At 28.0% G+C, this 15,867-nt stretch overlaps 1 protein-coding gene and 1 long non-coding RNA gene across 4 annotated transcripts in view; both read left to right on the top strand.

The window, feature by feature from the left end:
- The first annotated feature begins 7,090 nt into the window (after positions 1-7,090).
- Positions 7,091-15,867, top strand: part of LOC114931014 (uncharacterized) — a 23,642-nt gene continuing 14,865 nt past the window's right edge. Inside the window, exons 1-3 of one of the 3 annotated variants that reach the window (XM_085480666.1) lie at positions 7,091-7,250; positions 7,603-7,839; positions 8,220-8,341. In XM_085480666.1, coding sequence (XP_085336792.1) covers positions 7,729-7,839; positions 8,220-8,341 — 233 coding nt within the window. In that variant the 5' untranslated portion in view covers positions 7,091-7,250; positions 7,603-7,728. Of the gene's footprint in view, positions 7,251-7,602; positions 7,840-8,219; positions 8,342-9,850; positions 10,268-15,867 lie in introns of those variants that run through there. The other 2 variants (XM_029302905.2, XM_085480653.1) reach the window with 2 other exon arrangements.
- LOC146725306 (uncharacterized) lies at positions 11,908-13,369 on the top strand. Its single transcript, XR_014924252.1, has 2 exons — positions 11,908-12,819; positions 12,935-13,369. It is a non-coding gene; the product is annotated as an uncharacterized LOC146725306 (long non-coding RNA).

The following is a 15,867-nucleotide window of genomic DNA, read 5'->3' as shown; positions in this document are numbered from 1 at the left end:
TACGTCGAAATCAATTTTGCCAAGTTTATTTTCACTACTAGCGTCCAATATTAATTTTGATTAATAATAAAATAAATTTTAAGAGTTTAACAAGGCTCTGTAATATAAATATAAATTTAAAGTGTAAGACAGGCAATAAGAGCCAAATCGCGGATGACAGTGCGTTATCCCAACGAAACTAAATTTTTTCGTTAGAATTAAATACCTGTGCACAAGGCACCAAATTTTACTTGGTCACGGCCAAGATTTAAAATTGGAATAATCTCTACAAGAGATTTAATTCCATACATCCCCTGTTCCCTCCTAAGAAAATAAATGCGAGAGAAAAATAAATTTTAATTTATTTTTTGATCCAGCTTAAGGAAAGGGAAAAAGGGGTGACAATTTATTTTTTGATCCAGCTTAAGGAAAGGGAAATAGGGGTGACCATATCGATTCGCCTAAACCGACCCTGTAGTTCGTGGATATATATAAAAAACACAGGGTGCAAAAAGTACATATTGTTCTCCTACGTTCTACAGTAATAATCTTCACGAGAAATAGTTTGTTTCTGTGCGTAATTATGAATAATAAATTAATAATTGTTTATTCACACATTATAAATTTTTTCTTTCTTAATAATATCTTAAAAATTAATTTATAAATTATATTTATAAATTATATTTTATACTTAAAAATAATAAAATAATAAAAAATTGTGATTTTGAAGGCGCACAAAGTATTCATATACATGATTTGATTTTTTAATAGTATAAAAACAAAATTCATTTTGTTCTTGACGGTTATTGCCTATAGTCTTTATTTGCCTGTAATCAACGAAAATTTTCGTAATAAGATGTGCAATTTCGTGATGATTTATTATATCTTTAATGAGATGTAATTATGTCCTTTAGCCCTATCCCATTACTGAATCGCCATGTTTCATAATTGAATATTATATTAGGACTCAATTTACAATTTTTTTTTTTGCTATAATGTACCTATTATACTCAAGAAATATTGTATTTTTGAAGGGGTTCAAAAATTACATTTCATTAAGGATATAATAAATCATTATACAATTTCATGTATTGTTACGAAAAATCTTGATTCGATGTCATAATACAGTTAATGATGAATTCAGAGCAGGGATACCGAATAAAATACTAATTTTGTTTTTATTATTGAACAATCAGAGTGTATGAATACTTTAATTGCGTGGCTTCAGAATTATTTTCACTTTATTATTTTCAAGTATAAAATGTTATAATTTATAAGTTTTGTTTTAAGAAATGTTATTAAGAAAGAGATTATAATATGAATCAATAATTATTTGTTTATTATTTAACACACAAAAATAAACTATTTTTATGAACTAGTGTACTAATACTTTTTATACTTATTGTATAATAATTCTGTAGATGCTTCCGTCTTCATTTCCATCCTCATCTTTGTCGATGTCAGCGAACACCCGCTGTAAATAAATGCGGATTGCGATAAAAACAAAAGGATGACGGAAAACACACGTTGCTGTGGGTTTCTTAATGTGCAACAACGTTCGGTGCATAAAGACACTAAACGATTGAGGCTGGTGTTGCCATGGATCGTAAAGAAGAAACTTCCAACATTGCCGATCAGCGGCTACGTCTGTCGAGGATGTCGTCGCATGATACATAAGGTATTAAAGTCTTATTGGGCATATAGTATATTCAGATGGATATTCACACGGGGATATACGTACCAAATCACGTGCTGACTTCTTCAATACATGTTAATCAAATAGAGGAAATCCGTACTTTAAGGAAACTTCGTCGTAAGGTGAGAAAAGTTGTTAGCCGCTCGACCTTATGTTTTCGCGTGACAAATATTTACATTCGCGTGGTGAACTTGTCTCTTCGTTCTGTTTGGCATTATTTCAAAGCTAGTTTGTTTTTAATTTTATCTTACTCACTCGCGTTTATACAAATGTTATGACAAAATGTCAAGAAGTGTCATAAATCTATAAAGAATTTATATACGAAATTTTAGAAAATCTTTTTTGGCGATCGTTATTTTGTTTAAAAAGAAGAATTGCACATAACTTAAATATTCTAGATAGTTGGAAGAGCAGTCGCCCGGCAAGCGAAAGGTCTCGGGTTCGATTCCCGATTCTGCGACTTTCGGATCTATTTTTCTCTCGCATTTATTTCTTTAGGGGGAATAGGGGATACATGGAATTAAAAATCTCTTGTAGAGATTATTCCAATTTTATATCTTGGCCGTGTCCAAGTAAAATTTGGTGCCTTGTGCACAGGTATTTAATTCTAACGAAAAAATTTAGTTTCGTTTAGGATAACGCACTGTCATTCGCGATTTGGCTCTTATTGCCTGTCTTATATATGTTAAATTTATATTTATATTACAGAGCCTAGTTAAACTCTTAATTAAATATTCTATTTTTAAATAGGTGCATATCTGCTTTACATATTATAGGGCAAAAATCTATTATGATGATAATTTATATATGTATTTTAAATTCATTGTATGGGTATAATAAGTCTCCAATTACGTGTTCTTTCCTGTCCTTATAATTATGCTCATTTTTTTCACTATTGACGAGATTCACTATTGACGTATTTCTTATTTGCATATTTAAGGAATATATTATCTAACAATAATTACAAGTTATATATAGTATATATAATTAAGTCTAACAAGTAATTTTTAAACAGAGAAATGAAAATTCATTTCTTTGTTTAAAAATTAAAAAAACATTACAATTGTAGAAAAATGTACAAAATAAAACGATAGGTTGCTTTGTATTAAATATTTGTTATATTCGACATATATTTTTTTAAACTTGGCTAAAAATAAAAAGTACAATAAAAATAAAATATATAACTATTTGTGTTTTAATTTGTTTTTAAATAACGATTATTAATTTTTATATAAACATTATTATTTTGATTACATATAAATAGTTTCCAAATTAACATCTTATAATTTTATCAAATTGAATACTTAAAACGTCGCTAGTGGTATTTAAAATAGGAACGATATATTTAATTCGACCCAAACTAGCCAAGAAAATTTTTATTTTATTTCCACAACGTTTCGACCATCTGTTTTTGTCACTTGAAAAAGACCAAAAACAGATGGTTGAAACGTTGTGGAAATAAACTAAAAATTTTCTTGGCTAGTTTGGGTCGAATTAAATATATCGTTCCTATCTTATAATTTTATTTATTTTATATATAAAAAGTGTTTTCCCACTATAAATCAAACGCATGCGTTCTTAATTATTTTTTTCAGACAAATCATAATTTTTCATAAGAGAACAAATTATAATGTTCTTACATTATGTTATGAGAATTTTAAAATCAAATAAAAATTTGTTTTACAAAGGAGAGAAAGTACAAAAATATTAAAAGTTTAAATTGTTAGATATTTCTGATTTACAATATTTGTATCTTTTGTTACATATAAATCTCGATCTGATACGTTCTATAACACGTGTGTAACACTACTCAAAAGTCACTTTATCGCGGCTAAAATATCTAAAGATCGTAGGGTCATCAACTTTTGTTAATCGTTTCTTCATAAAAGACTTTAAACAACGATTTACATTATATTTACATTATAATGTATCGAATGTAAAAAGCGTATCTTTTTCTTTATCTTGTTTTCTAAACTACTACGATGTCGATGATCGATTAGTTGACTCGTGACATAACGTTCAGCGAAATTTTATTATTTGATCAGATCTGTTGAACATTCTGTGTTTCGATATTTTTCATTTCTCGCATATATGCGAAATGATCAATAAACAGGAAAACTATTTTATATAAAAATATTATATACGCAAATGTATATATATATATATATATATAGTATATATAATTAATAAATAAAATTATTTTTCTTTTAATTGTTCAGTCATTAAAATTAATCGAGACAGAACTTATCAGCTGCATCGCGAATCATTTCGCAATGACAAATGCATTGTATAGCAGACGCATTCTCATTTTAAATAATGTATGCGCGAAATACACGTATATATACACATCTGCATAAAGCACACTAAAGAATATCAATGGCGCAAAACACGTCATGTAATTTATTTATTTATTATTTTTTTTTTTTCATGGAAATTATAACCGCTTGTACTTCTATGCGATGACTCATCTAACATTTCTCTCTTTTTTTTCTTCGCCAGAGGACCATATATTATCTTATCTTTGAGATATAAAGTTTTTATTATTTCCCCTAGTTTTCATTTTCGTTAAATTGACAAGAAATGATAAAGAAAGCCGGCGGTTTTATCAAAATCTGCGTGAGACAGCTCATAAACGGCAACCTCTTGGTCAAACTTTTCTTAAGTATAAAGTTGAATTAGTATATAAATAGCGCGACGAAGTCACCGTTATTCAGTGCGGCAGAGTGCTTCCAATCTTTCAAGTGTGTTCTGTTAAGTTTCAAAGGTTGTGTCGATTATGCGACTTTTGATCATAAAATGAGAGTGTACTTCCAAAAAAAATATACTTCTATGTAGGGTCGTGATGAAATACGTTCGAACACGTCAAAAGATGCCAATGCACTTTTCAAGTATATCATTAATAATTATCAGATTATTTTCAGAAAAAAAAAGATTGTGCGAGAGTGTTTCTCTGAGAGTTCTTCAAATAACGAACACGTCAAAAGATGCCAATGGACTTCTCAAGTATATCATTAATAATTATCAGATTATTTTCAGAAAAAAAAGATTGTGCGAGAGTGTTTCTCTGAGAGTTCTTCAAATAACCCAACGAGAAATGATTGGTCGAATCGACACCGATTCGACGTGAATTCGATCAATTTGACGACGAATGACGTCGATTCAACAATTATTTCTCTGGGGGATTCTTCCGAAATTCTTCGTTCGTTTTTTTATATGTATATATATTACCATTTTCTATATTACATATGTAGTATATTTTAATAAAAAATGTATATAATATTAAAGAATAAAAGTACATCCTTTTAATTTTACCAATGATTGAACGACGTATAGTCTAATCGTTCATATTCTAGTTTTGAAAGGAAAATACTATTAATACCTTAATTATTATTTTTATGATATGTATCAATTGACACTCATTGATAAAAAAAAAGAAAAAAAAACGATGAATCACAGTACAAAAATGCAATTTAATATAAATATATATATAATATTGCATACGATGTATGAATGTATCGAAGATTTAAAAAGTTGTTCTCAGATTTCACGACGCAAAAGAGTAATACGAGATGTATCGATAAGAGCAATGCAAAGAATTTTATTATCATTAGGAATGAGCTTACATTCGTTGAAATAGATTAACTGATACTCTCAAGTTACATCATTCTTGCAAAAATTTAATGCTACACAAAGCATTTTGAAAAATTCTATCCATCATAAAGAGATCTTATATATACATATATATGTGCAAAAAATCTTTTTAATATTTTTACGTATTGGGAGAAAAAAAATCGAAGAGGCACTAATGTTTATCTGAATATATTTAATAACAAATTTGAAACAAATTTAAAGAAAGATGTTAAAAAATAGAAATATTCCACAGAAAACAAGAAATTAAAAAAGAAAGAAAACATCTAATTTTATTCGCTGTTTTCGAATTCATTAAAATGATATAAAATTTTGAAAAGAGAGAAATATATATACAGGGTGTCCGGTAACTAACGGACCAACGATTACAAATGGATTCTTTGGTCAATTTGGGAACGATTTTTCCTCAGCGAAAATGTCGAAAAAGGTCATCATTTTTTACAACTTTCCAATATTTGTCATTATATATCTTTATAACTAAGCCTCAAATTAAAATTTTATTACAGTAAAATCTACCTGAAATTAACTGAAGAATGTAATTATGTTAGATTTTTAACTCTAAAACGTTTAGTTTTCTAAAAACCCATTTTTTTCAATTGCTTATAACTCGAAAATTATTGACTTCTCAACATTTTTGCCAAGAAAAAATCGTCTCTAAATTGGCCAGAGAATCCGTCCTTAATCATTGGTTCGTTAGTTACCGGACACCCTGTATATATATGAAAGTCGAGACTCTTTATGTATGGTATTCATCATACATTTTAATGAGCTCGAAAACAGCGAATAAAATTAGATGTTTTCTTTCTTTCTTTCTTTTTTAATTTTTTGTTTGCTGTAAAATATTTCTATTTTTATACAGGGTGTCCGGTAACTAACGGACCAATGATTAAGGGCGGATTCTCTGGCCAATTTGGAGACGATTTTTTCTTAGCAAAATGTTGAGCAGTCAATAATTTTCGAATTATAAACGATTGAAAAAAAATGGGTTTTTTGAAAACTAAACGTTTTGGAGTTAAAAGTCTAACATAATTACAATCTTCAGTTAATTTCAGATAAAGTTTACTATAATAAAATTTTAGTTTAAGGCTTAGTTATAAAGATACATAATGACAAATATTGGAAAGTTGTAAAAAATGATGACCTTTTTCGACATTTTCGCTGAGGAAAAATCGTTCCCATATTGACCAAAGAATCCATTTGTAATCGTTGGTCCGTTAGTTATCGAACACCCTGTATATAGATCTATTTATATATATATGACAAATAAGTAAATATATATATATATATATACCGGGTGTCCGGTGACTCGCGTTTTACACGTTAATGGGAGATTCCTGAGACGATTTGGAGACGATTTTTCCTCAGCGAAAATGATGAGAAGGGTCATCATTTTTTTAATGTTCCCAATTTTTGAAATTATGTATCTATGTAACTAAGCCTTAAATTAAAAGTCTATATTACAGTAAACGTTACCTGAAATTAACTTAAAAATGTATAGTTTTGTTAATAATTTATTTTTGCAAGGCTTAGCAAAAAAGCTTTTATAATATTTTAAATCATTTATAACTCAAAAATTATTGGTGCCTGGTCATTTTCGCTGAGAAAAAATCATCTCCAAATCGCCTCAGAAATCTCTCATTAACATGTTAAACGCGAGTCACCGGATATCCTGTATATATATATATATATACATATATACATATATATTTAAATTTATAAACCATAGTTATTAAAATTTGCCAAGAGGTGGCATGTCAATCGATTCTGTAGGCAGAATTCGACATTCGACAAATAAACATAGTGAGAAACGTGTTAAGACGCGTAGAGGAAGGACAGGTAGACTGACAAAAAAACGTGAAGAAAAATAAAAGTTTATTGTGCGACGGATGAGAAACGAATTTTGTGCGCGATCCTTTATCATTATTGAGTGATTAGTTTTGTCATAAATAGTATAAACTAGTTATAAACACGTGCAAATCAACACGAAGTTTTTGTTTCTTTTAAATATATTTCGTCGATTTCTTCAAAGTTATACGATACCCGGACAAAAATTTTTTATCTTAAATTATATTGTGAAATATGTCCATTTTTATATATAATTATATAAATTATAAGGGTTCATATATAGGATTTATAATCATGTCAAATTATATATGAAACATATATTTATATACATAAAAAGTATTTTTATCTAATTATATATGATAATTTTATATATTTTTATATAAATTTATATTGTTATATATAAAAAATTTTTTCACGGGTATTATGTCGTATAGAGAGTATCGATTATTGTACGTCGCGAGGGAAAGATTGACTGTTTTTTGAAATTTGAATAAAGAGATGCTCTCTCGCTCATTCAAATGTAATTATATCGCTGACAAAGAACAAATCACGCGACAGAAATGACAGAGTTCAAAGAGGAAAAAAGTATTCCTTGTATCTTTGACAACTTTGATTTAAAGTGGTGGCTTCGTCGTGCTGGAAATAAGAATCGCCGCTATAAGCTCATCAAAGTGCGATTTTTTTCTCGCCTGATTGTTAAACAAATTATTTCACTGCCATGCGTTAAGGGATTGATCTCTTAATTTCGAGTAGTTGAAATTTCGCGATGTGTAGTGGATTTTTTTTTTTTTGAGATATTTTTGAAGCAACAAACTCAATATAATTCGTAATTCATTATGTATTTTTGCAACAAAAATGTTTATCATTTTTCAAGCTTTACCAATTAATTTGGTAATATATTTTACGCAATATATATAGATCGATGAAGACGATAAAGTAAAGGAGATCCATCCTCTAGCGATACAAAATTTATATACTGCTAAATAAACTTGATATAAGGATGACAGATAATTGTGATATTGTGAATTTAATTGTGATAATTGTGTTCCAGTTAAAACATGATTTGAAGAGACTTCAATTGTCAAAGCGGGCAGTACATCGAGGATTAATCCAATTGACAAAAAAACCATACGTGATTCTTAATAAATTGACACTACTACAGTCTTGTTACAAGTAAGCTACAAGAAACTTTGTTAGATTAAGACTCGAAGGTGATATCGTTCAGGCCAGTAAATATTCTTGTTAGCATGATTTCACGGCTGATTAAACAATATTTGTTAAGTGTGATGTACATTAATTCGAACAAATAATTAAAAATGAGAAGTCTTTCTGCTGCGAGATATGCGCTAATATTTTTGCAAGACAAATATAGTAAATGAAAAAACTACGTCGAATAAAGCAAACGTATAAATACTAAGTACTTATTATATTGATCGCAATTATGCAAGCTAATTTACCTTATTATTATAATTAATACACATGAGTATAAATTTCGATAAGAATTGGGGTTAATAAGAGTCAGGCGCAGATATGGTAAATACGAGTTACAAACTTGTTTAAATATCTTTTTTATGTAATTTGAAAAAAATGCATATGTTATGATCTCGAATATACTGAATAACAACACAATAACACAGTGCGTTTGTATAGGTCATGCGCGTTTTGCTTTGAGAATTTAAAGTCTTAAAGACAGATGTATCGAAAATAGTCAAAAGAACCGTTCTAATCGAAATAAGTTTAATGCGCCTAATTTCTGTGTCTATTGCGGTTTTTTGGATGAGACTTTGACCAACGGAAGCATAAAGAATCTAATAAATCTTTCACTTTTGTAATTTTCACCCTGCGAGCAACCTCACCCAAAGAACCGTAATAGACATCCTGACTTTTATTAGACCATTTCTTACCTGAATTTGTATATATGTATTAAACCTTTTTTTTATTAAATTCGTATAATCGTTTAATTAAAGAAAAAGAATTAAATTTTTTAATCTTTTGATTATTCATAAAGCGTTTCTTGTCAATAAAAAAAAGACATTTTAAAAATGACATGAATTATTTGTTAGTTTATATAAGGAAAAGATCTGACATTTTAAAATTTTAAAAAAGTTTTTATGATTTCGTCTAACGAATGAAAGTTCTCAGAAGTAAAAATTTTCTTGATTCCACATATAACATTTATAACTTTTATAAAAAATGTATATTACGCTGTGTGCATGTATGTGTGTGTTTCGTTATCTTATATTTTTTAATATTATCTTATTTGTTTCGACAATATATATTGTTTTTTTGGACATGTGTAGGATATATAGGATATTTACAGGATCATATATAGAATCATTAAAATTTTGTGATGCTTGATATATATATATAGTTTAAAAACTTAATTTATTTATAAATCAAAGATTTCTGATACAGTATTTTCCTTTTTCTGAGATGAGAAAATTTTCTCGAGAATAAAGGAACCACTCTCGTACCCTCGTCGATTTTATGGTTCTTTTTTTGCTCTCTTGAAGTCCCTGTCCCCTCTTTATATATTTATATCCATTTCTTCTGATGTAAGCGCCCGGGCCTCGAGGGTGCGGGAGAAACTTCGGCAGTTTCGATGTATCTCTTGTATCAGCTAGACGTTTGCTACGCGCTTGGTCAGAAATCCATGAGTAAATAAATACTTCGTGAGTGAAATATATGTATATGTGCATATGTGAGACAGTGAATTCTTATTCGATAGAGATGGTACGAAAATACTTATCGCGCGAAAATGCTTTTGAATCAATAAGTGAAATGATGAATAATACGAAAAATCTTAAGTAAAAATCTTTGTCATCTATCTATCGCGGATTTATTATTTGTTGATTTTGTATATATATAATTATTCTTGAAAAAGTGCAAGCCAATTAATTGATTAAATTTTTTATGTGTAATGAATGAAAAACGTCGTGCGACATATAAAGGTCTCTTGAAAGCAACAAATAATCGATTAGACGTTTGTGGTATGCGTTTATGCATACATGATTTGATTAAAATCTGAATTATTAATTATCCGATAAAACAAGTGCCTTGCAAAGGAAGGATTTAATAACAACGCGCCCGCCGTTGCTTGTATGTAAATATATTTTATTTATGATTTGCGGAATTAATATATTGCGAGAGATAATATACAGAGATATGCATTTTTTTATATAAAATCAACGTGTAACATTTATAAGTCTTTTATAAAAAAAATCGTTTATATTAACATTCTAATAATAATAGAAAGTGTTTAGCCAGCAAATTGATTTGCATAGTTGCAAGGACCGATCTTTTGTTACTCGATCAGTCATTTAAATAAATCTCGAGAATAAAAACACTGCTGTACTATAGTTTTATTTATATAGCAACTGTGCAATACATTTATAATATCTCTCTGCAATGAAATATGATAAATCGTATAATTAAAGATGAAAAGATACATTGAAGAATATATTACACGCAATGATTTTATATATTCATTACGTTATACTTTTCATATTCGGATTATTGACCATTATTTAATTATTCTAGCCCTTATTATAGTCAATATTATATATCTGATCAATTAGTTACTCCAGCATTACTTTTAATGAAATTGGTGACATTACCAAGTTTTTGCTTATGCAGATAATTCCTCGAATTTTTTTTTTTTTTTTTTAAATTGCATTTTAATGTCTCAAGAGATGATTTCAATGTAAAACTAATCGCGCATCCGACGTTATATGAATAATACATACAAACTCTATAAAACTTTTTATTATAAATATATTTTTCTCCTTCTTTTTATCTCTTTCTATTTCTTGTAACCTTGCATACTGTTAAACTAATCGCTTAAGCTTAACAAATAATATATTACTTACAATAAATTGACAATGATATGTTCCAGATAAAAACGATAAAATTTCCAAATCTCTCGAGATATTGGAATGCTATTGAAAACTGCTATTGGAAAAAAAAACGAAAAATTTGAAGAATTATCTGCATATGCAAAAACTTGGCAATGTCACAACCAATTTCATTACTTTAAAAGTAATAATAGAGTTAATTAGTTGATTTAGAAAAATTAATTTCTCTAAAGAATATAATCATCAAAATAAATTTACATAAATTACATAAATTAGCTTTCGAAATTGTTATAATTAAATCCGCAAAATTACTAAACATTACAGTCCAAACTAATATCCTTATAATCAATTATACACTAGCCAACAAAATTAACGCATAGGTAATTTTGTGTCAAATTTCGCATAACTTCAAATAATCGTAACTTCCTCAAAAATAGTTGTATTTGAAATTCTTTAGTTGTCAAGCTTAAAGTCTCTACTTTAAAAAGCATTTGTAACAATTTTAATTTATTCTGTCCCTTCATCCGTTATCACTTCAAAAGTAAGAACGCGTTTTGTCTCTAAAAATTTGCATACTTTGTATTTAATGTATTCATAATCATAATTTGTATGTAAATTTTTTCCCAAATCTTATCATAAAGAATATAAATATGATCAATGATAAATTATTAAATTAAGGCCATGTGTAACGAGCAATACGATATTATTTTATTATTGAGAAGAAAATTCTTAATTTAAAATAATAATTGTACAAACGTTTCGAGCTCTACTTGCTCCTCTTCAGTGCGCAAAAAAATAGTGATAATAAATAACGATAATAAATAAATACATAAAATTCTAATAAAAAATCCGCAATACATAGTCAATATAAATTATATAGTTAAAACGCAAAATATATTTACAATGAATTGAGACCATTAAAATAGTTCAACAAAGTAAGAACCCAATTAGAAGCAGAATGATTCGTCCGGTTATTCATAAAATATATTAGAATTATTAATAAAAACTTGGAGTGACACTTATATATTGCTCCAAATGAACCACTTATCGTTATTTGACGAAAGTCCCTCGATCTGGCAATGATTATGTTCATCCTCTCCAAATTATTTGATATTTGTTAACTGAATTTAAAGAATTTATTCAATTGTAAAATAGGATTCCACTAATGTGTATGTGAAAAAAGATTAAAAATTATAAATTAAACTAACTACTAAAATATTGAACCTTTATGCTTACAAATTGTTCCGAATAACTTGAGATGATCTAAATAATCTTAACAAATTAATTAAAGTCCACAAGGACAAAAACGTGCATAACAATAATAATAATGTTGTCTACAAAATTAATTGTAAGGATTGTGAAGCTTCGTATGTTGGGCAAACCAAAAGAAAATTACGCACTAGACTAAAAGAGCATATGAATAATATTAAATTTGATTCCTCCAAGCATTCTGTGGTCTCTGAACATATTATAGAAAAAAAACATGCTTTTGATTGGGATAACGTTAAAATACTTGATATTGAATCTAATTATTATAAAAGACTTATCTCGGAAATGATACACATCAAGGAACAAAGGCATGGTATAAATAATAACACAGACACGGAATTGCTTAACAACGCGTATTTCGACATTCTAGAAGAAATATCGAATTTTTAGACTTATGTAATATGTTTATTTTGTGAGAACTGACACCTATTTATTCGACTTTTTAAAAGACTAGACAACAGTCAAGTACTAACAATAAGGCCAACAACAGTTAGAAGCATTGTCATCTCAAGTTATTCGGAACAATTTGTAAGCATAAAGGTTCAATATTTTAGTAGTTAGTTTAATTTATAATTTTTAATCTTTTTTCACATACACATTAGTGGAATCCTATTTTACAATTGAATAAATTCTTTAAATTCAGTTAACAAATATCAAATAATTTGGAGCGGATGAACATAATCATTGCCAGATCGAGGGACTTTCGTCAAATAACGATAAGTGGTTCATTTGGAGCAATATATAAGTGTCACTCCAAGTTTTTATTAATAATTCTAATATATTTTATGAATAACCGGACGAATCATTCTGCTTCTAATTGGGTTCTTACTTTGTTGAACTATTTTAATGGTCTCAATTCATTGTAAATATATTTTGCGTTTTAACTATATAACTTATATTGACTATGTATTGCGGATTTTTTATTAGAATTTTATGTATTTATTTATTATCGTTATTTATTATCACTATTTTTTTGCGCACTGAAGAGGAGCAAGTAGAGCTCGAAATGTTTGTACAATTATTATTTTAAATTAAGAATTTTCTTCTCAATAATAAAATAATATCGTATTGCTCGTTACACATGGCCTTAATTTAATAATTTATCATTGTTTTTATTGTCATACGAGCTTGAGCATTGGTATGTGATGTTTTGATTAGGTATTAATTTTGCATTATAAATATGATGTTTTCTAAATCGGCCTAAGAGCCATAGCACGAAAATTACGAAAATTACGAAAATTAATTATTCGGAACTGTATCTCTTGGTACAAAATTACTAAAGTTCCATATATTAATTAACCTCGAACTTACATATGGAGAAATAGGCGCGAAAAATAATTAATTTTCGTAATTTTCGTAATTTTCGTGCTATGGCTCTTAGGCCGATTTAGAAAACATAATATTTATATTGTTTATATTGAGAGCCGATAAAAATATTTATTTCTGAGCTTATCATAAAGCCCCATGCACAATGCCAGGCAATAGGCAATAGAAATAAGAGATAGAAAATATCGACCAACCGGAAGAGGAGATAGATATTCTGTGCTTCTATTAGTGGATATTTTCTATTTCTTATTCCTACTGCCTGTTGTCTGGCATTGTGCAAGAGGCTTAATTATCGCAAAATTTGAATTTTTTCCTACAAATTAAAAAAAAAGTTGATACGATTTTTTTTTCGCGGAGTTATGGCTAATCAAAGTTAAAGCTTCTTAAAATAAAGATTTCAAGCTTGACAACTAAAATAAAATTTCAAATACGACTATTTTTGGCGGAGTTACGATTATTTGAATTAAGTTATGCGAAATTTGATACGAAATTACCTATGCATTAATTTTGTTGGCTAGTGTACATATACATAATTCAAAAGAAGAATAATTCAGAATTAATGAATTTTTACAATCAAAAGAAAATAATAAAGTAAAAAGAAAATACACTATACAGACTTATTGCGTTGTCTGGAAATATGAAAACGGAAGCACATACATAAATGGGCATGGTAATTTATTGAAATATAGAGTAATAGAACGTTCGAACTATCAGAACTGGCGAGAGGAGCACAATGCGCCACAATGAGTTACAAAATTACAAACACTTGTTGCGCTTCCTCGATGCATTCATATGCTACAGCGCATGTATATAAGTCACGTGCTATTCTATGCAATCGATATCTCGCGATTTGAGCGCTCGAGGAAAATATGAATCATCGTGTCTGCGCATCTTCCCGTTTCGCATAATTCTTATGCAATGCGATAAATGCCAGGTCTCTTTTCTTCGCTATTTCTTTATTATAAGAGACTCATTATCATGCAGATTATCTTCTTACACATTTAGTGCGACGTAGCTATTAATTATTATAAATTATGTATTGCTCTTTTGAATTAATAGGCGACAACGATATATATGTATAACAATATTAGTATTAATAGGAAAGTATTTAGAGTATTGTAATTGTATCGTTTAATTTTAGGCCGATTTAGAAAACATAATATTTATATTGTTTATATTGAGAGCCGATAAAAATATTTATTTCTGAGCTTATCATAAAGCCCCATGCACAATGCCAGGCAATAGGCAATAGAAATAAGAGATAGAAAATATCGACCAACCGGAAGAGGAGATAGATATTCTGTGCTTCTATTAGTGGATATTTTCTATTTCTTATTCCTACTTCCTGTTGTCTGGCATTGTGCAAGAGGCTTAATTATCGCAAAATTTGAATTTTTTCCTACAAATTAAAAAAAAAGTTGATACGATTTTTTTTCGCGGAGTTATGGCTAATCAAAGTTAAAGCTTCTTAAAGTAAAGATTTAGTATTTAGAGTATTGTAATTGTATCGTTTAATTTTAGATTAATTATAAATATATTTTGAGGTTTAAGGGCTTATGTGGGTCTAGAAGGCCAAAAAAAGCATATTTTCTTGAACTTTTTTAAAAGATACTACAAAAATTACACAATTTTAATTTATTGTATATAAAAGTACCATATTTAAAAAATATTCTATAAAAATTTCAAATATATAAAACAATTATATAAAACAATGTTACATAGAAAAATGTTCTATATAACATTTGTAAAAGGTTTCGAAGGGAAACAATATCGTGATTGTTCAGCGTTTTTCAAAGATAGAGTTCAACCTAAATAAATTACTTTATTTTTATATTATATAAATCGAATTGCAATATTCAATATAAAAATTTATAAAACAGCTAAAAAATTAAACTTTACGAGATACTTTATTATTTATTTGTGTGTGATATAATTATATAAATTATTAAATATATCTTATAAAATATTTATTGTACAAAATAATGAGAGAAATATATAATTCGTGTAAAAAAAACATTGTTTTCAAGAAAAAGTATATAAATCAGCAGCTACATCAATATACGTTTTCTTTACACCATTTTTCTTTATCTTGTGCACAAGTATTAAGGTAAAATTATCAAAAAATAAATATTTTATGAGATATGTCATAATTTATAATATAAAATAAAGGCTCTATTCGATAAAATCAAATTACAAAAAGAGGGCAAAGAGCCGTAGCAAGAAAGTCGTGCTATAGAAATAATTGACTAA

This window comes from Nylanderia fulva, unplaced genomic scaffold (assembly GCF_048542155.1).
Source record: "Nylanderia fulva isolate GAGA-0341 unplaced genomic scaffold, ASM4854215v1 Scaffold1, whole genome shotgun sequence".
Lineage (NCBI taxonomy): Eukaryota > Metazoa > Arthropoda > Insecta > Hymenoptera > Formicidae > Nylanderia > Nylanderia fulva.
This window is presented reverse-complemented; position numbering and strand designations above follow the sequence as displayed.